The following is a 21,686-nucleotide window of genomic DNA, read 5'->3' as shown; positions in this document are numbered from 1 at the left end:
TGGCTTTTCTTTGGTTGGTGTTTAATTCTATCATCTTGTCAATTACAAATGTCATATTTTGTTATCCTCCAAAAACGCACAGGAGATGTTATTGTTTATTTACTTATATGTACACACATATAATCAGCACAAAAGACGCACACACGTGTGTGTGTTTTGTGCTGATTAGCAAACGTTAACACGCCCAATTGCCAATACACAGTCTACTCACCAGGGGGTAGCAACAGTGGTTGAAACCATGTTTCATAGCCAGGAAAATGTCAGCAGTGTCACAATTCTCCAAATCCACAATTTGATATGCCTTACAATTTTACGGTCCGATGTGATCTGATTTTTCGATGTGTTTCTTTCTTTCTTTCTTTCTTTCTTTCTTTGTTTTTAGAGCTGCAATAATTAATCCATTAGTAATCGATCAAAATCGTCAACTATTTTGATTCCAGATTCTTCAGTGTGAATATTTTCGCGTTTGTTTACTATTATATGACAACAAAATGAATATCTCTGGGTTGTGGGCAAACCAAGATATTTGAGGACATCATATTGAGCTTTGGAAAACACAAGCAGGCTGCAAGAACGTTGCAGGAGTGCGAGATGAGCACAACATTGTAATTTCACAATAACGCTCCACTGTAACTTGATCAGCTGTTTATAACTGCCAAATATCTGTCAATGTAAAGCTGAACCCAAAACAAAAATGAAAACAAAAGCCCACTGCTCTGAAAATAACACTCTCTGGAGTTGGAGTTCAATGACTGCCTGCCTTCTGCCTGCTAGACTCCATTAACATTTTGCTCAAGTTAACTGTTAAACATCTACTCCCTCTAAAAGATTATTGATGATTATACACTTAGTCATTCTGTGAACATTCAGCATTCATCTGAACTCTGATTAACATGAAACGGGAAAACAAAACCACAAGTTATGGACTGGAATAAAAATTTCATAGAAGAACGCTGCAGGTGTACAGCAGCATTAGTGACAGAGAAGTGAGTATTTCAACTTCATCTCTGATGACATGTCATGGACATTTTAAAAGAGAATTTGTGAAAGTTAGATAGATCTTTTATAGGAAACATCTGCCCACATTTGCTCTCACTTTGTGGTTATTCTGCAAACAGGAGGCCTACAGATACTGGCTACTTCTGCAGCTATTTAATAATCTTCTACTTGATGTGGTTTATCATTGCGATCACATGCATCCTTCCTGTGGAGATGGGAACATCATGACTTTAACTTCACCGAGACGCCTCTGAATGCATGAAGGGTTATATTAACCCTGAATCCTGAAATGTTGGTCACACACACCCTTATGTGCACACACTTCACCCATATTCAACCTCTGTGCTCCTCATCCCCCGGGCTGGGACTCTGGATCCTATTTCTCAGTGACAGGTCCAGGACAGAGGAGGGGAGGACAGCTCATTTTTTGGCTGCTGGGAGGAGGACAGGGGGTGGGGTGGAGGACACAGGATGAGCTGCCAGATTGACAGGCTGATGGGGCTGTCGCTGGGGGCCAAGGTGTAGAGATGTTCAGGGAGTTGGCGTTTGCGGCTCAAAAGATAAGCATCAGTGAGAATATGAGAGGCTAGATGGTAATCTTTCACAGGAAGTCAGGCTATACCATTGCAGAAGAAACCACAGGAGAGAGGCTGACCTTGTGCGCTTGTGCTCAGCTGCATTGCTTTTTGGAGGAGGCCGGGCCTCCAACCCACTGCAGGCAGGAAGATACTCTGACATAGTACTGCTTTGTTTAAAACAAAGGCAGGTCAGGTCTACAGCTTAAGTGCAGATTGCAGAGAAGTCGTCCAAAACTCTTGTTTTGTGGTAGACAGTAAGTACGTTTACTTGAGTAATGTACTTAAGAATGTTTTTCAGTATCTGTACTTTACTTGAGTATTTTTTTTTTTTTTTTTTTTTTTTTGGAAACTTAGGACTTTCACTCCACTACATTTCAAAGGCAAATAATACCGTTGCTTGTATACATGTCCCAGCTGAGAGTACTAGAGGATCTGACTCCTTGTGTGTGTGGAGAGGGCGGGGACTATTTGCATATTCACAGATACCATGAATACTAAATGCAGGCAAGGTGCAGAAGCCATTTTAACATGGAATTTGAACTTATTTCGCAAAATAAAATATGTCAGATCCAATTTATTACTTCTTGCCAAACATTCTATATTGTTTAAAACAGTAATTCCCAAAGACTGGGGTGGGACCCACAGGTGGGCCACAGGAGATTGTATTTGGGTCCCCGAATAAATAAATAAAAAAAAAAGACATGGAAGAAATTCTGTAAATTTAAATGTGTGTATTGTTTTGCTGATGATAGGAAAAAATGAGAACTTAATTTTGTCTAATGTTGTTTAATTTATGAAGGGATAAAAATGTCCTATGTTGTTTTCCTTAGGGAATAAGTTTGGGAATCACTGGTTTAAAACATGACTGGAGGGAGACTTAAAGGCTAGAAGTAACTTTAAGTAACTGTGGTAAGCCTTGCATGTATTGTTTGAGGTCACAGTTTTTTTCACAGTTAGAGAATTAGGTTTGTAAGTAGAACATCACCGATATAATTTCCTGTACTAGCAGGGAGGTTTTAAATGAGAATGCTCACTCGTATCTCTAACTACTGTCAGTGTGTCCTGTTCTCAATGTGCCAATAAAAGCCAGCTTCATGGGCAATGCTGAAAATATTCTCAACAGATTTTTTCTGCCTCATATGAGCTGTTATATAACTACTATTAATAGCTTGAGTTTAATGTCTCTCATTGTCTGAATCTTGCTTTATGAGTCGACCAGCAGAGCGTATAACCATCATGCTGATATTCACCCATAATTGGACATTTATTCACCTGAGTGCTGAAGACATGACCAAAAAGTTTTTCTCCACAGTGTTTTTAAGGTATAAGCTAATTGACAGTAGATTCCTCATTAAGTATTTATGTTATAAGATAAAAAATAATACTCTAAAGTGAAATATGGCTTTAATATGAAAAAGCTAAACAGTTAGCAAAATGTTAAATTGTTACCTGGCTAAAATGGTAACAAAACATTAAATTTTTTACCAGCTTGGTAAAGATTTTACAAAACTTTACACTGTTGTGTTACAAGTGTTACATTGTTTGCTAGCTACATAAACAGTTATCAAAATGTTACAGTCTGCTAGCTAGATAAAAATTCAACAAAACATTACACTGTTTGTTAGTGAAAAAGATAACAAACATTACATAGTTTTCTAGCTAGCGAGAAATATAACAAAACATTAAATTGTTTGCTAGCCAGATAAAAAGTTAACAGAACATTACATTGTTTGCTAGTTAGATGATAAGATAATAAACATTACATTGTTTACTTGCGATTGAAAACAGTAACAAAATATTACATTGTTGTTACATTGCTAAAAATTTAACAGACTTTACATTGTTTGATGGCTATTAGCTGCTAGCTATTGATAGCTTGAGTTTAATGCTTCTCATTGTCTGAATCTTGTTTTGTGAGTCAACCAGCAGAACGTATAACAATCATACTGATATTAACCTACAATTTGACATTCATCCACCTGAGTGCTGAAGACATGACAATAAAGATGGATTTTTGAAGTGTTTTGAAAGTATAACATAATTGGCAGGACGTTCTTAATTAGGTGTTTATGTTATAGGATAAAAATATTACGCTAAAATGAAATATCACTTTGAAAGGTTAAACTGGAATAAAATATCGTTCTAATTTGAATTTGGGTTCACCTTCTTGTTTGATATAAAGATGAAGCCAGATGATGATCTAATGAAAAGAGTAAATGTCACCCTGCTTCCTTTTGCACTTGGCAGAGCAGCTGTTGAAATGTCACTATGTTCCTGCTCAAATTAAGAGAAATACCTGTAGCATTGGCAGATTCATTCAACCCTCATTTACTGAACAAATGATCTGAGTCTGGTTTTCAAAGAGAGTCCAGATAGAGTCTTGCATGTGTACATTTTTGTATGAAATAAATAATCAAACAGCAAGTTATAAAACACTACATGATAAATGCTGACATAGGAAACGTTCAAGCCCTTGATCTAACATCAATAGGTTGATGCAAAATTCAAAACAAGCAAACAAACAAAACATATCACAGACAGTTTCCTTAAAAGGTTTTGTGCATATCCTTACACAATGACCTGTGAAATCAGGGCATCGATGCACAAGAAGAGGCTCCCTCACAAACAAACTTTCTACTGTCTAAAACAACAGCAAAGACCTCCTTGAGTTATAGGCCAGTTACTCACCACACAGGAAGTATTGTCAGATTCCTGCAGTGGGCTGCTTAACGCTGACAGTCACACTTGAAGCAGCCCAGATGTTTTTGTATGTCTACGTGGGGGAAACAGCAGCGAGTCTATTTCTGTAACCACATACATGCAAACAAATAGGCAGAAATTGTTGGACACCTACTGATGCAGGTGTGCTCGCTTTTTCTTCTGAAAAGGTAAGTAACAACTGAACTGTTCTTAACTCTTCAGTGCTGAGCAGCGTGTAGAAAAGTCTGTTTTAAAAATAGATGAAATGACAAGTATAGAAATACAAGGGAGAGACACACTTTGAAATGCAGTATTTTCAGCTAGAGGTGAGAATCAGACCTTGATTAAAGTTCAAGAGCAAGTATTCAGTTGTTCTTAGATTTTACATTTAATGTAATATATAAACTGCCATGTACGGTCATCTCATCTCATACAGAACTTGGGTGTGTGAATTAGGCGGGCATTTCTAGTCAAACGCTGTATATCAGGCTCTCTATAGATGTAGTGTACGTAACATGCAGACTGGCTTGCACCAACAAAGATTAATTTAATCTAAGGTCAATTCTAATCAGAATTCAGCAAAACTAGGTTTAAAATGAGTAAATCCAGACTTAAAATTAAGCAACACTCTGTTGCACAATTATCAACTAATTAATTTAGTAAATCCAAAAATGAACTTAAAATATACTTTAATTAGTATTCTTGCTAACCCAAATTAAATAAAAAAAAAAAAACATAGGTAGTATAGAAGCCTATAATATAGTATAGAAGGGGGTTATGGTTTCAAATTTTGACTCCTTTGTATTCTTTAACAAAATGTTACTTTTTTGCTTGCGAGCGAAGAAATTGTTACACTGTTTGCTAGCAAATTAAAATCTAACAATATGTTACAATATTTGTTAGCTAGTTGAGCATTAAAGCAAATGTTACATTATTTGCTAGCTAGTTGAGCACTTAACAAAATTTTACACTGTTTAATATCTAGCTAAAATGTTAAACATTACGTTATCTGCTATCCAGCAGTTAATTTTATTGTGAGTTGAAAAGTAAACATTATACTGTTTGGTAGCTAAAAAGTTAATTAACCCTATTTAGCCTATCATGATGACTTGAGAGAGAAGTTCTAATTTCTCCTTATTTGAGAAAAACTTGATGACCAAATTATTTGAGTAATATGGTCAAATGATCAAAGATTTAAAAACAGGCACTGCTTGCATGGCAGTTAGGGTGGTACCTACAGTCAAAACACTATAAATTAAGCTGCGACCAAAAGCACAAAGCTCTCTATAGTTATAGTTTACATGATACTTGTACCAGCAATGATTTAATCAAACATTAGCTGTAACTGGAGTTTAGCAAAACTAGGCTTACAAGGCGTAGATCCAGATTTGTGTAACAGAGCTCTGTTGCACAATTATAAACTAATCTAAACTAATCTACTAAATCTAAGTTTAGTAAGTCCAAGTTTATTTATGTAAAATGAAATTACATAGACTTTAATCAGTATGCTTGCTTACCAAAATTAATAAATAAAAATAAATAAACTTGAGTGCTGTCTGGAGTAATAGTAAATATAGTAACCAAAGTGTAAGAGAGGAGGTAAAACTTTTTTCTCCGTTTTGGTAGTGTTCATATTATGGCACTCTGAACTATCCAGAAACTTCCTGAGGAAAGGCTTAGTTGTGCTGCTGTTATTACATTTAACTGTAATCGTCACAGCTGTTTCAGAGCGATGAGACCAGTGATGTGATTGGTGGATAGACTATTTAAGAATCACCACACCTGCTGACCTGCACTCAGCCCTTGTGCATGTTGCGCTCCTGCACATACATGAACCAAAGTGGATGGCGGACATGGAGGCAGCCCGTACATCCTGAATATATTCCCAAATGGTGGCATACACGAACAGCTGTGGACACCGTGGATGTGTGACTTACCACCTTGCACTTGGCATTTATTAATCAAATTTCAACTGCAGGTGCAAAAGATTAAACTGAGGGCGCACTACATGTTTTTGCACGCTTGGAGAACTGGCCCTGGTCAAAGCACAGAAATATGTGGGATTAATAAATGTGATGACAATGTTGTGATTTTTTAGGTCACATTTACTAACTCAGTAATTCCTGGTTTGTTAAACAGAGATCTTAAGCCTGACGATGAAGTAGTTGAATGTCAAAAAGAGGACCGCTGCACTTTGACTTTAACATTAACTCTCAAGATGGATACATGGGTATTTCTCACACATCCTCTCTTTGTGTAACATTTGAGCATTTTAAAACATAATATAGGTTTTAAAATCATGTTTCCAGGAAAAGTGGGAAGAAAAAGAAGACACGGGGTCAGGGCAAATCACTCTGTCTTCGACTGACACGTATTTTATCTTAAAATCTGTTTGGCTGTAAATGAAAACAGTAGGAAACAGGAAAAACACCTACCCAAAATAGAAGAGAGGGCATTTAAGCAAAGCCCAGGGATTGTGGAAATGCCAGGAGACATTTCAGGCTACCAACTGACAGTCCCAAAAGGGAGAATCAAACTCAGTATTTGGATTTGGCACTGTGGTCCGGTACTCAGTGGGGCCGTCTGTCTACTTTGCAGCGCTTACTGGGCCATGGGAAGGGCTGTTGGATGAGATGTATGAGCAGGAAGGAGATTAGATACGTGGAGCTAGCATCTGAGGTTGAGCACTTAGTCTGGAAAATAAACTTCTGCCCCATGAAAATTGGGTGCAGAGGATTTGCGGCAACTCAAACCACCAGGCTGCTTAAGGATTTGTGACCTGGCTTTGCTACGGGCATCAAGAAACTATCAACTGCAGAGGAAGAGAGAGCAGGAGTCTGTGGAGAGAAATCGTATCAACAATGATGAAACCAAGAAATACTGTAGACGTTAGCATTGTTTGTCATAAAATCTCATTCATTATAGCAAATCATTTTTCAGTGTATTTCGTGTCAGGTTTTTATTTTTCAGTTTAGTTCATATTTAGTTTAAATACTCTATAGTTTTTACTCCAAACCTAAATTACGAACACTCAGCCGACTCAACCAAATTGAGTTTTGTGATGCATTTCTTCGCCATCATAAGTAGGCTAACAGGCTAAATGACTTTTTAGCTAGAAATCAATATAGATTAAAGTTTGGTTAACTAATAAACTATGTTATGTCTTGTTAACATTTTATCTTGCTAGCTGCTTTATGTTCAAAAAGGGTGACGCTGGCATTGCTTGCTAGATAGCTAAAAAGATAACAAAATGTTGTGAAATGTGTTGGGAAACACTAGGCCTCATGAAAGATTTTCATATTCTTATCTTAAATTTATTTCACTTTTTTTTTCATTCATAGGGCTTTTACAAATAAGTCTTGTCAGATTCAACAAACATTCAACAACTTCAGTAACTGTGTAAATGATCTGCATGTGCATATTTGAGTGCATGTGCTTGTAAATTAGCATAATTAACACCCAAATAATATCATATGCGGCTGCGCTTTCTGCCCTTTATGTAAGGAAGTGTTCATTCATGAAAATAGCATCGAAGAGTGAAAAGAAGAATTTTATGAGTTTGGAGTTTGACAAAGTTGGTTGAGAGTTGGTTTCAAAGATCCATAAAGAAAAGTCTTTTTTTTTTTTTTTTAATCATTTTAACAGTGTCAGCAGCTTCACCAAAAATTAAAAGATCAGCTAAAGCAAAGAAACAGGAAAGTGAGTGCTGTTAATGGCGTGTTACCAGAGGGTCAGACCGTCACTGAAATAGAGAAGAAATGTCCGGATATGAAAATGACTTCAAAGAAAAAAAAAAAACACCTCGCCGTAGCAAGAGGCGAAAGATGACCGCAAGCAGAAAGGGGCTGAGGGCAAGTTTCCGTCACAGAGAGAAAGGACAGAATGAGTGAGGATGTACCCATCAACAGCAAGTTCATAAAACTGCATGTGAAGCTTTACAGTCAGTACACCTGACAGCAGGTAATAATACATAAATATTATAAGTATATAAGTATAAGTAAAATAAATAGGCTTTTTATATTAATTTACAATTATATTAGAATTTAAAATTCAGTCAAAGAGGATGATGTCAAAATAATTATATAGTCTACAGACTAAGGAAATATACAGTTATCAGTGGAAAAACTGGATAACAGCAGACTGACTGTACATGACCCTACAACAGGTGTGTGTGTGTGTGTGTGTGTGTGTGTGTGTGTGTGTGTGTGTGTGTGTTTGTGTGTGTGTGTGTGTGTGTGTGTGTGTGTGTGTGTGTGTGTGTGTGTGTATGTGTGTGTGTGTCTGAAAGAAAATTAAAAATATGAGAAAACTGGTGAATGCGACAAGTTCTTCTAAGTCATTCGTACAAACCACTTAAGAACAAATAGTTCTTGCATGAGGCCCATTGTTCTTAAATTGTTGTGCTATTTGTTCACATAGTTTTTCACAAAGTGGTGAATCTCGCTCCATCCATGCTTGTGAACAACGATGCCCCTTTAATTCTAAGTCATGATACTGTCGCCTGTTACCTGTTCAATGTTCCAGACAGGTGTTTTTTTAGTTTTCCACAACTCTCCCAGTGTTTTGTTGCTGCTGCCCCAACTTTTGTCTGTTATGTGTTGCAGTCAAATATTTTTTACATAAACAATAAACCTTACTGGTTCAAACGCTAAATATCTTGTCTTCGTACTGTATTCAACTGAGTACAAGTCGAAAAGTTTTTGGCAAATCATCGCATTCTGTTTTTATTTACATTTTACAAAACCCAACTTTTTTGGAATTGAGGTTGTACTCTAAATAAATAGATCTAATTTATATCTGATAACTGATTGTGGCTCAGTGTGATGTTTTAAGATTAACCAAATATGTCTTATTTTTAATTCATATTCCCATATTTAAGCACCATCTACATTTCTCTTTCACAACCCAGATGTTTATCAAATAAATAAATAAATAATACTAAATCCGTCAATGTTTAAATAATGATTTCAATTGTAAATTCAGATATAGTTTCTTTCCAGTGAATGTTAAATAGCTGACTCACGAGGAGGACTTCTGTGAGAACAGCGAGGAGCCACAAACAGCTCTGTTTAGTTGCATATAGAGACATAATTCTGTTTATTTCACTGCTGATAAAGAAAAATCCAAGGACAGAACTGTGTTGGATGGCAACATTCTTTAGCAGAACACCAAACTAATGATGTTTTTCATTTTTTGTTTCACTCCCTCGTTAGCTGCACAGAGAGCGAACAGCCATGAGTCTGCGGTGATAATGGTGAGTTATGGCGCTCGTACCCGCAGCGTTTCCCTGATGGTTCCACATGAATGTTCCCAGGGGAAACTTCAGGAGTCTGCAGCCCCCTGTGTAATTACCTTTTAGCACAGCAATGAGTAAAGAGTGAGTTTCTGCTCTGTCATTGTTAGTGCAGCAAGAACAACACAGAGCAGAGCAGGGCTTTTCTCTGCATTTTTACCACAATTTATTACTGTTGTTTATGGCTGTATTAATCTTCCTTGTGAAGTTAAATTATGAAATATACTTTAATTTATTTAGTCTTATTGAGTAAGACAACAATCATCTTTTAAATTTACTACAGCTCATATACAGTATACTCATACACATACACTGATGAGCACAGGAAGCTACTGTGAGGTGTTGCAACATAACCCGCTGCTTGTGTCAGCTCACTCCTGACAGTCATGCAGACACAAAGACACACACATTTAAGGTAGACTTCTACAGAAAAAAGTGTCAGACTGTGACAGAGTGTAAAACTGTTAAATAATTAACATTGTCTATTTCTGTTTTTAATGGCACATGATGAAGCGCTGTCACTGTGTATTTTTGTGCACCTGCGGCAAAGCTGGAAAAAAGGATGAAATTAGGATGAATACATTATCAGTGGGTGGATCAATCATGGCCAATCAAACCAGCTTCTCTCATTCAATTTAAAAGCTGTGTGCTCCACATCAGAAATGGCTCTTTTGTAATGAAGAGGAGAGTCCAGATTGGCTTTTCCAAAGAGGAAATTGATGTTTTTGTCCAGCAGGTGCGGTGTCACCACCAGGCATTTATCCAACACTGTGAATATTTCACTGAAGGCAGGAAATGTCACTTTTTGAAAGCTCAGGGTCTGTGCTTTTCACGTGTAATGATGAACCCCAAGAGTTTATTTTGAAAGACACTGGTTCATACAATACAACTGCGTATTTGTCTGTATACTAATATACAGACAATCATGCAGCCCGTTCTCATTCAAAGCACGTCAAATCTGGCGATGTGGGTACCAACGTAGCATCACTCCTGTGGCTAAAGCAGTACTTTTACCTCACAGAACTCAGAAGTTGCTGATCTACCGCCGCCTCAGTTGGTTAGTTAGTTTGTGTTATTATGTGACTTCAGTGAATCTCAACCACCCCAAAAAAATTACCAGGCTCACAACGGCTATAATAGATTGAGGGTAGATCGGCAAACAGTATTACATTTTATTAACTGTTTAGCTAGCCAACAATTTCATATTTTGTTTACCAGTTTCCCACCTCATTTATACTCAGTGGTCCTAGCTCAAATTAATTAGTTAATTAATTAATTAATTTAAATAATCTATTATGATTATATATTGACATCTGTTTAATTTTGGTTTACATTACTAAACTTGGTTTGACTAAACAGAGATCGTTATTAACTGTGTAACAGAGCTCTGCGTAATTTTAAATCTGTATTTACTCATTTTAAACTTAGCTTTGCTTGTTTTTATTTTAATTTTGTTTTTAATTTTTTTTCAATTCAGTTTAATTTCAGTTAGTCTCCAGAGGCTTTGCTCATTGCAGTTTAGACTCAGTAGTTTATTATTGTTATTATTATTAATATGGGGGCATGTGTCAGAAACAAGATTAAGGGAGTTCAGAATAAATATTACAGTGTAAACACAACACAAGTTAGATTTGTAAGTACACAATATCATTTAAGTTTTAATTTTTATCCTATTATTTTATTTTATTTCAGTGAACTAAAATGTTTTTTTTATCTCCACAGGATCGCAACAGGCTTGACAGGAACAGAAATCAAAGATGTGGTAACTATGTCAGTGTCGCAGAGCCTGAGTACGACGTGGTGGATGACCAGGAGGAAGTGCAACGTGTGCGCATACTTCCTGCAAGGCCCCTCAGTGATGAGCAAGAGTACGCAGGTAGAGAAGAGAAGAGTGACGCACTTTTCATATGGGGGCTTATGCTTTTCAATACTTCATTTCAATTCCTGTTTAGGTGTCTTAGAATTTAGCGTGGGTTTAGTTTCATTTAGACCCTACGAATGTCAACTTCAATTTAGTCTTGCTTCTGTTTTGTGATTTAAGTAGTTTTAGATTTTTTTTTTTTTTTTAAATGAATCTTTGTTGTATGAAATTTAGTTTTAAAAAGTTTTTGTTTCAATTTTCTGTTTGTATCATTTTACATTTATCTTAATGATGTTGACAGTGAAGCTGAGTGAACAGTAAACCACAAACCTGCTGTCTTGCTCTCTCAGTGGCTTGAAACTCATTCTGTCCACCTGTAGGTGTGAATCTGACCTTTAATGTTACTTACTGCACTCATTATTCCTGTCCATGGTTGGGAAGTAACAAATGACATGTAATCAAGATGACGTAATCAAATTTAAAAAAATAAGTAAATGTAATAGATTATAATACATATGATATAGTATGTCTCTAAAGCTACTACAAGGAACTTTCATAGTTTGTTGATTTTGGAGCCCCCAGTGAAAAAAGTGATAATTTTTTTCCCACCTTAACGGCCACAAAACATAAAGTAAAAACTAAATTATTATGCTGATATCTCCAAAACTCTGCAACTCACATCCAAATGATCTGGATGGATAAATAGCGTTGCAGGTCAGGGGAAAAGTATGTATTTTTGATTTCAGGATAAACTGTCACTATAACTCTGCTTGAAAAAAAAAGACATCTGACATGCTTGGTTTCTCAGACCTGTTGAAACTTAAATATGTGTCTGCATTGATTTTTAAGTAATTCAGAAGTATTTTAGATTAGGTTGCATTTTTTTATTATGTTACTAATTACAAAACAATCCCATAAAAAATCCAAATTGCTTGTCATATCTTAATTTAAGTTTCCAAGACAGGAAAAATCCTCTCTTCCTGCCACAGAAACAATTCCTAAACTTACTGGCTATGTCCTATCTTAGACCTCTTATCTTAATTTAGGAATAGAGCTGTAAACTTAATTATTCCTCTTTACCTGTCCCGTCAGGCCCATCTCCTCTTTTTTAATTTATTTTGAATTTAGGTCAATGCCATCCTAACCTAGAATTCCTAACTGAGGAAATTCTTTAATTATGGCGCTTCTGTAATCACTGAATTCCTATCCTGAGATAAGTAAGGAATAATGTACAGTCCGCAGGTCATTATTGCAAAATAAACCCCAACAGTGCGATGCAGGTCTCAAATCATCCTGAAATGGTTTATTTCACATTTCACATGCCCTGCTAATTGTACATTGTCCTTAATATATGGTCACTTACCAAAAAATGTATAATTTGACCCAAAATATTTTTATAATGAATTTATAGATAATTTTCACAATATTTACCTGCTCACTGTACACTGTATCCTGCTTGGTTATGTACCAAAAAAAAAGCCATAGTTTGACCCAAAATATCCATTTTAAAACGATTGATTTAGCAGTGATTTCATTTGTCCTCCAGTCTATGATCAGAACTATGTCCATAGCAACAGTTTGTTCTTCATAATAACGGTCTGTTATACAGAAGTAACAGACCTTAGAACGCTGTAATTGACCAATCAGAATAGAGTATTTAACAAAGCCACGTAATAAGACAGGATGTTTTCCTAAACGCAGTTAGGAAACATGTCTTTTGTAATGAGGCTCCACATTTAAAATTAATCTGACCTAACCCTCTTCTTGTCCACCTTAAATACATAAAAATAGTGCTCATAAAATTCATAAATAGATTAAATTAACCTATATTCAAAAAACAATCAGAGCTGTAGGTTCCAAACTTAAAGAAGTGATTTGTTTGCATGGTTGACACACTGAGGGTGGTTATATTTCACTTTCCTCTGGTGAAGATAATTAGAATGAAGCTGAATGAAGCGCAGGCATAAAATAACAGCTCCACTGCAAACTGTAGTGAAAATGAAAGCAGTGTGGATCTGACAGAGGGGGGGGGGGGGCTCCTGCTGAGTGAGCATGATCTGCCAGTGGGTCTCCAGGGCCATCTGTTGGCTGAGTCGGACTGCGGGAGATTACAATTATCCAGGAGCCGGAGGAGGGGAGAGGGAAACATGTAGTGTGAATAGACTCCCTTTACACTCCTGCATGGATGTGGCCCACAGCCAGGGGCCTCACAGTGGCATGCCTACAACTTTATACTGTATGTGGCTTTTAAATTTGTTCACACTTGGAGTGTTCTCCCTCTGTAATCAATACAGTCTGCTGCTGCTACTGTGTACTGCTGGGACCAACAACGACTGAGTTACAAGAATGATACGAACTCAAAGAGTGTTTAAACTGTCTGCAGCCACTGAAACTACTATCATTACCGTCACTGATAAGACTGTGAGCATCACTACTGCTTTTGCTTTCAAGACAGGGATCCTCCAAGGTCATCGTCGGCTCCGAGCCTTTCAGCTCTCTCCGCTGTAAGCTTTCTGTTTTTCTATAAGTGAACATCCCGTTACAGCTGGACCAGTGTAAATGTCGGCCTGTACTTTATGTTTTATGGTTTCACTCCATCAGGGGAACTCCAACAACATCCACTTCAGACACATCCCACTTATTCCAGGTATAGTGACATAACTCTCCATAATCTGAATTTCTTTTTTGGTGAGGGGATTATTGTGTTGATGAGAGTCTGTATTTGTGGAGGTTAATGGGATAGTTTAGATTTTGTTAAGTGGGGTTGTATGAGGTACACCCCCAGTTTGGTGAAACAATGTGCTGCTGAGGACAGGATCAGCAGCAAAACATATTTTAACCACTTACTGCAAGCCCATCTTTTAAAAAAATCAATGTAATTTGAAGTTTATCCTATATTTAGAATATTTTCACCGCTTTAAGTTGCTGTCAGACACTTTTTCTAACAGGAAACCACTGTTATATAAGCCAAATATCGCTCTCTCTGAACCAACCTTGGCAAACTCCACTGGCAAAATGATTTTGATGATTTTACCTCGCAGAACAAAGGAGTTGCTGATGTTCTGCTGCCTTGACTGGTTTGTTTGTTTGTGTTATTGTGTGATTTTGCTAAATGAATTTAAAACCCTGAGGTCACTCAATAACACAAACAAACTAACTAGTTGAGGCAGCAATAGACCACAACTCTTGTTTTCTTTGAGATATAATTACTGTTTTTGCCACTGGAGTTTGTTACCTTTGAGAGAGCAATATTTGGCTCATATAACCGCAGTTTCTCGTCAGAAAAGGCTGTTTGACAGCAAAGAAAAGATGTGAAAATACTCCAAATATAGTGTACACTTCAGCTGATATTTATTTTTTTAGGTAGCTAAAATACATTTTGCTGCTGACCCTGTCCACAGCAGTCCATTGCTTAGGTTTCTACACTGTACTCCTCTCTGCCTCTCTAAACTGTGGGTGTGTCAACAAGCATTTTAATCCTTACACTGGATAAGTACCTCATACAACCCCACTTCAAATAATCTGAACTATCCCTTTAAATGCATAAGCAGTACAACACACAGCTGCTCAATTCAATACACTTTGCCTCTACAGCCTTACTTGACCTTGTATCAGTATATGGTGTCTAATATTAGCTAGCGTTTGCAAACTTTAGATAGATGTTCCTGTGTAAAGGCATCAGTGAATCAGATCACTGACTTTATGACTTTTCTCTACTTGGCCACAGGCTCCTGCTCAGCAAAAGTTACACAGGGTCACTTAACCTGCATTATTCAAGACTTGGCCTTAAGTTAAAGGCTCTGTGAATATGAAAGGGTCGCTCAAAGGACTGAAATCACTGAAAATTATCTCCCACAGCTGCAGAGCTTTTTAGCCCATTGTATTGGTTTTACAGCACACTAACCGCATGGTTCAGTCTTTTCAACCTTCGCGGGCAGCTGTTCTCTGATAAGTAATTCTAACAGCTCTCACGTACACTGTCATATTTAATGCTTTTTGAGACCTTACAGGAAATTGTATAGTTTAGTGCTCAGAGAAGCTACACAGTTTGCTGACTAGACTAGACGTAAATTTCCATTTGCAAGAGATGATCCATTCCTTATCCTAAAAAAGCTTCCTTCTCTGTGAGGAGCGAGTTTTGTGGCCAATAACTGTTCCAGAGCGTCTTTAAGTGTAAGCAGCCTGCCCTTAAAGGTGGCACATGTATTTCTTTCAGTAAAAAATAAATTGAATATAACTGTAACATTACATTAACATACAAAAATATAAATATAAGAAGTTAGTATCTAAACTAGTAAACTAGTTTTAGTTTATTTGATATATTAAGACATTATTTTAAGAAAGTTACTCATTATTTTGAAAAAAAAAAATTGAGATACTAAATCATTATTTTAAGGTTTTTCATTATTTTGAGATAGCATCTCATTATTTTGAGAACATTTGTCATTGTTTGAGATATTATTGTAGTTGTTTTTTCATTATTTAGAGATACTAAGTAATTCTGAGAAAGATTCTCATTGTTTTGGGATATAAAGTCATTATTTTGAGACAGTTTGTTTTTATTTTGAGGTCAGTATTTTGAGATACTACATCATTATTTTAAGAGGGTTTTCATAACAAGTAATAATAAGTGTCAAATCTGAGACAGAACATTAAAATTGTGTGATGTTCAAGTAAATGTACAATGGCTATTGGCTACTTAATTTGTGTTCTGCATATTTGTCTAAACATAGGGCCTGTTATAAATAGAGACCTGAAACCTGGCAGAAGAAAGACCAGATTAGGTGAGACAACTTTGAAGAATTAACTTTCCTCACTTTCACCATCTTGACCTCAAAAGAATCTCTAATATTGACATGTTGGTCTTACAGATCGGAGGCCCGCACCTCTTCCGCCAAGAGAGCAGGTAAACACCCATGTGTTATGTCTCTTGGTGTATTACTGGCTCTGTTTTTTTTGCCGATTGAAAATGAGTGATCACTTTTCTCTCTTTCTAATATCACAGCACTCAAACAGGTAATTTACTCAGCTACAACTACTTCAAGACATTCATTGTTTAGGTTGAAATAAATTATGAATGGACTTAGAGCTAAAGTCTGTGTGCTTCCAGGCGTTCTCCATCACCTCCACTAACATTTACTGCAGAGTTAGTGAACCACTTGCCCGGGCTGACCCTACATGAACCCTGCAGGAGAGAGTGAGTACTCTTTTAGTCTCCATCTCTCTCAGGAAGCAAATAGACCAGCACTTGTTCCAGTGTGTGTCTGCAGCTGTTGTCGTTTTATGTTATTACAGTTAAACTTGACTGTAAGTGAGTCTGTGCTCTGTGTGACCGGTGGAAAGTGAAAGGAGGTCCTCTCTGTTTACAGTCTGTACAGTGTAGCAGTGGCACCACCTGCTGGTTAGAGAAATAATGACAGAAAAGGCTTGTGGCTTTCTATGATAACTATAATAATGATTGTGGTGTTTTGTATAAATTATAAATAAATTATAAATTATTGTTCATTTCAGTCGACGCAGAACAACTAGACAGGTAAGTGGTCAAACCTTCATCATTTCAACCATAGAAACAATGTGACAGAAGATTTTTCATTTTACTGTTGACAGTGGCGAATAACTAGAGGTGGCAAAGTGCACACATTCTTTACTCAAGTAGAAATACAGAGTAGAAGTAGAATACATACTTGTGTAAAAAAAAAAAAAAAAAACTCAAAGTATTAAAGTAAAAAGTAGCTCTCTGAAGGACAATACTACTGGCTGTTTCTACGTAAAGCTAACTGGTCCTCAACTCTGTCTGTTACGTGTCGTTACGTCCTTTACGTCATTTTTGTCATTTTTGTCTTGATACATCTTTTATGTCTTAAATGTCATTTTTTACATTTTTTTACGTCTTGTTAAGAAATTCTTGTCTTGTTGCATCCTTTACATTATTTTTGTATTGTTATGTATTGTTACGTTTCATTACGTAATTTCATCTTGTTTTGTTGTTTTCATCTTTTGCGTCTTGCATTAAACGAAAGCAACAAAGTTTAAAAATGTAAGGAGTAGAAAGTGTAGATATTGGTGTTTAAATGTAAGATTTAAAAGTAAAAGGTTGTCGGAAAAATAAAGTACAGTAGCTAAGTATTTGTACTTTCTTACTTCCCGTCATTGTAACTAAGTATGTTCACTCAGCTGTACTTTTACAATTTTCTGGTACTGGTCTCTGTTACTGGATTCTTCTAATTCACTACTTTTTAGAGGCAAATGTCATTTCTCCCACTTTATTTGTGGTCATAATCTGTATTAGATTGGACAAAAACTGGAAATAATATGTTCTTTACTAGTCAGTAATTCTATCCTAATTAGACACTATACACCTAACGGGACACTAATAAGCAGTGGTGGACAAAGTACTCAACCCCAGTACTTGAGTCAAAGTATAGATACTCCTGGTCAAATATTACTCAACTACAAGTGAAAGTCACTCAGTCACAATTTTACTTGAGTTAAAGTACTAGAGTACTTGGTTTTAAAAATACTTAAGTATTCAAAAGTACATGTTTTTAAAAAATACTTAAGTATTCAAAAGTACAAATTACAAAGTACATTTTCTAATATCAATACATGCTGTATTGTTTTCATGATGCATTTACAGAAGCTTGTAACTCTGAAACCATCTAATGATGCACTGATGCTTGTAGAACCACTCTGCTACACAAAGCCTATAGAAACACCTATAAAAACTTCAGCATAGAAATACAATCAAAAACAAAAAGGACAACTGTTGTCATTTTCTGATGTAATTGTATTAAAATCACTGCATAAAATTAGATTGAAGATAACTGTAAGGAGTTCAACAAGTCTGTTAAATAACTGAGATTTGTTTCTGTCTTCAGAGGCAGTATATATACATGAATGATGTGGTATTTTTCACCCCAATAAAACAATCCAACTTTAAAAGCTACCTGGATTAATGAATAATTATAATAACAACTTGAGATTTAATTTTGTCTTTCTCCTGCTGTCACCATTACCGCTTTTTGTTTGAATGAAAGAGGCAGAGCTTGCTTGTTCTTGTTAGTGCGCCTGGACGTATTTCTGCTTTTACATCAGTCCCATTTGAGAGGAGCTACTGTGATTGGTTTCTTTCTGTGAGGAACACAGCATGTGACCAACTGCATTTTAGAAAAGAAAAAACACCAACAGTTGACTTCAACTATGTGCTCAGTCAAAAAGTAACAACAACCTTCCTAGAAATGTAGTGGAGTCAAAAGTACAGTATTTGTCTTTGAAATGTAGTGGAGTGAAAGTCAGAAGTTTCCAAAAAAAAAACAAATACTCAAGTAAAGCACAGATACTCAAAAAATTTACTTAAGTACAGTATTCAAGTAAATGTACTTCGTTACTGTCCACCACTGCTAATAAGATGTAACTAGCTATACTTTGTATCAAATTATACAAAAAACTAGAAATATGTTCTCTATTATTTATTTACTGTAATGAAAAATAAAGTGTGGCCGTTTGAGTTACAGTCATCTTATACAATAATATTCACGCAAAATATAAATCAACTAAAACATTATGATGTATTGTTATAGGTTAAGCTATCCAGCACATGACTCAACAGTAATAACTGCCAGGTTGCCATTGGCAACCATTTTAAGAGATTTGCAACCCCTAGGCCTTTGGTTGCCATCAGTGACAAACACTTTTTAACATATTGTAAATACGGACAGAGGAGATCACTCAGTAGAGTGCAGATCCCTGCCAGGCAACAGATGGTGAAGCACCTACTGCAATGTCACCACAGCTGCCAGATGAAACCAGTGAACATGAAAACATTAATATGACCTCCACATATACTGTCTCCAGTTTTTTGTTATCAGTTGTTTTCATTTCAAAGGGGACAGAACAAATTCATTACAACAGTCAACTTAATAATGTTAATATTACTTATATAATAATATAAGATAATATTCATGTTTAACTACCCCAGTAGCAGTTTCAGCAAGATTTCAAGCAGAAGCAGCTGCGGCCCCCAGCAGCTGGTTAGGAAGAGTGAGAAGTCAGCTGTCAGTGGTCATATAAAACAGAGCAGTCAAAAAATAGAATTAATTCCTCACAGTTTTATATCTCCACCAACACATCAAGTCACAGTTTACATCCACGTCTGTCCAGACTCATATAATGTGTGTAGTTAAATCTTTTAGGGGATTTGATAACAGGTACTACATGTGTTTTTTTTTTTTCAAGTTCTCACTTCACGTGTGATTCCAGTGAATAATTTCCAGTGAGAAACCTGCTGTCTTCACTTAGAGACTAATTATACAGAGGAGGAGGACAGAGGACTGATGGAGAGCCGAACATTATGATGACACAATGAAGTTGACCATAGATCTTTTGGACATAAAATGTCATCACCGAAACATTTTATCTTATTGGATATTAGTGTGCAATTTTGTCATAATTAACGCATGAATTCTTGAGTTACGGGCGACTTTGACAACCAAAATTTCATCAGTTCATCATTGAGTCCAACTGGTCATTTGAGCCAAGTTTGAAGAAATTCTCTCAGTGTGTTCTTGAGATATTGTGTTCACAAGAACCTGGAATCATAATGCCTGTGCCCACAGCTGTCACTGGCGTGGAGCCATAAAAGAAAGTTTTTCAACGCTTTTTGTGTTTTTTAAGAATTCTGGATCACAGAGGTCCTGCATGAATATGCACAAAAAACATTAGGCTGATCAGTCTGAGATTAGCTGTGTGATCACACACGCACAGACGCCATTGACGCAAGTGACTGCATGATTCGTTGGTGGAGATAACAACACGAGATGTGCATCAGTGTATTTGTTTGCGTCCACTCAGATATGTGTTTTGGAGAAAATGACGAGGTAAATTAAGTTGTTTGACTGTGGTGTGAAAGGTTCAAATATGCAATTGGATACTACTGATAAAGAACTGGATGAACCTGAATGAAAAACAAAAAAGGAACTTAACACAACAAGTTACAAAACCACAGGTTACTGTAATAAACCTTTTCTTCTTTATGATACATTTTCATTATTAAGCTGACATATTACTGCGTATTATCTTAATTACTCAAAATGTAAGGTGATTACAAATGGCAACCATATTCCCAATTAAAGCAACCAAAAGCCGATTGCTGCTTACCAGACTGGCAACCACTTTTTATTTTTACTTTTATACCTAAGTAGTGGTATAGGTATATTTTGATGCTAATACTTTTACTTATGTAAGATCTGAACACATTTTCCACCACTGATTGTTGACCAGGTGCTGCTTATTTTTATTTAGTCTATTTATATGATAATATAAATGTGTGTATATATATGTGTATATATGTATGTATGTATATAGATAGATAGATAGATAGATAGATAGATAGATAGATAGATAGATAGATAGATAGATAGATAGATAGATTTAAATTTCCAAACCATCTTTTGTAATAGTGTCTACTCCTGTACCCTACTTGCTGCCATGTCTAAATCCTTTCTTTAAAACACTGTTTCAGCTGTGTTAGTCTCATTAGAATTTTGTAAATTATTATTTTTTTCTCTGCATAATTAAACTTGTAACCTGACTAGAAACAACTCCTTAATTATATTGGCACTTTTTAAAACTAATTGTCTTTGTAATATTTTAAACAGGCAGAATTCAGTCCACATACCAGAGGTAAGAGCTATATAACTATGAATACTAACACTGATTAAAAACACCTTGATAGTTGTAATAATGCTGAATGTGTTTTCAGTTCTACAGAGTGTTGAGAGTGTTTCCGCCCTCCATAACAATCAAAGACACTCTTTGGATCTTGAAACTCATGATCTAGAAAAAAGGTGTGACTTTAATTTCTCAGTATTTTGGGGGAAAATAAGTTGTAATGTCATGTTTGATTTACATGTGCTCTTGTATTCTTTATTTAGGTCACATCAAAATCTAGGTAAGTCATTTTATTGATCATCAGCATCAGCATGATACCGTTATTGAATGAATAAATCAGCATTAACTTCTACTTGTAGAGAGGGTGCCATCAAGACGTCATCATCATGAGTGGCCGCAAACTAAAGAAGACATCGACCAACATGAGTTTGTTCCAGTGGAAAAGCCTCAACAGGTATACTTGCTGCTGCTTTAAGGGACAGTTTGGATTAATATGATGAGGGGGTTAAGTGAGGCACTAATTGATAATCAATGTAGCAGATGGTGGTCAATACACCACCAGCTTGGAGCAGCAGAGAGGAGTACC

General features: G+C 36.1%; 1 protein-coding gene across 1 annotated transcript; it reads left to right on the top strand.

Moving 5' to 3' along the window:
- Positions 1–4,307: 4,307 nt before the first annotated feature.
- On the top strand, positions 4,308–21,575 carry clnk (cytokine-dependent hematopoietic cell linker). The gene is made up of 14 exons (XM_084718290.1): positions 4,308–4,465; positions 9,491–9,531; positions 11,293–11,446; positions 13,883–13,935; positions 14,033–14,078; positions 16,165–16,215; positions 16,303–16,337; positions 16,437–16,447; positions 16,542–16,628; positions 16,943–16,964; positions 21,088–21,112; positions 21,192–21,276; positions 21,364–21,380; positions 21,460–21,575. Exons 2-14 carry the CDS (start codon positions 9,529–9,531, stop codon positions 21,573–21,575), a joined length of 705 nt encoding a protein of 234 aa, XP_084574416.1. The 5' UTR covers positions 4,308–4,465; positions 9,491–9,528.
- The last annotated feature ends 111 nt before the right edge of the window (positions 21,576–21,686 follow it).

Source organism: Lutjanus erythropterus, chromosome 5 (genome assembly GCF_056507025.1).
Source record: "Lutjanus erythropterus isolate fLutEry1 chromosome 5, fLutEry1.hap2, whole genome shotgun sequence".
NCBI classification, from domain to species: Eukaryota; Metazoa; Chordata; class Actinopteri; order Lutjaniformes; family Lutjanidae; genus Lutjanus; species Lutjanus erythropterus.
The sequence above is the reverse complement of the archived record's forward strand: the minus strand, read 5'-3'. Positions and strand labels throughout refer to the sequence as shown.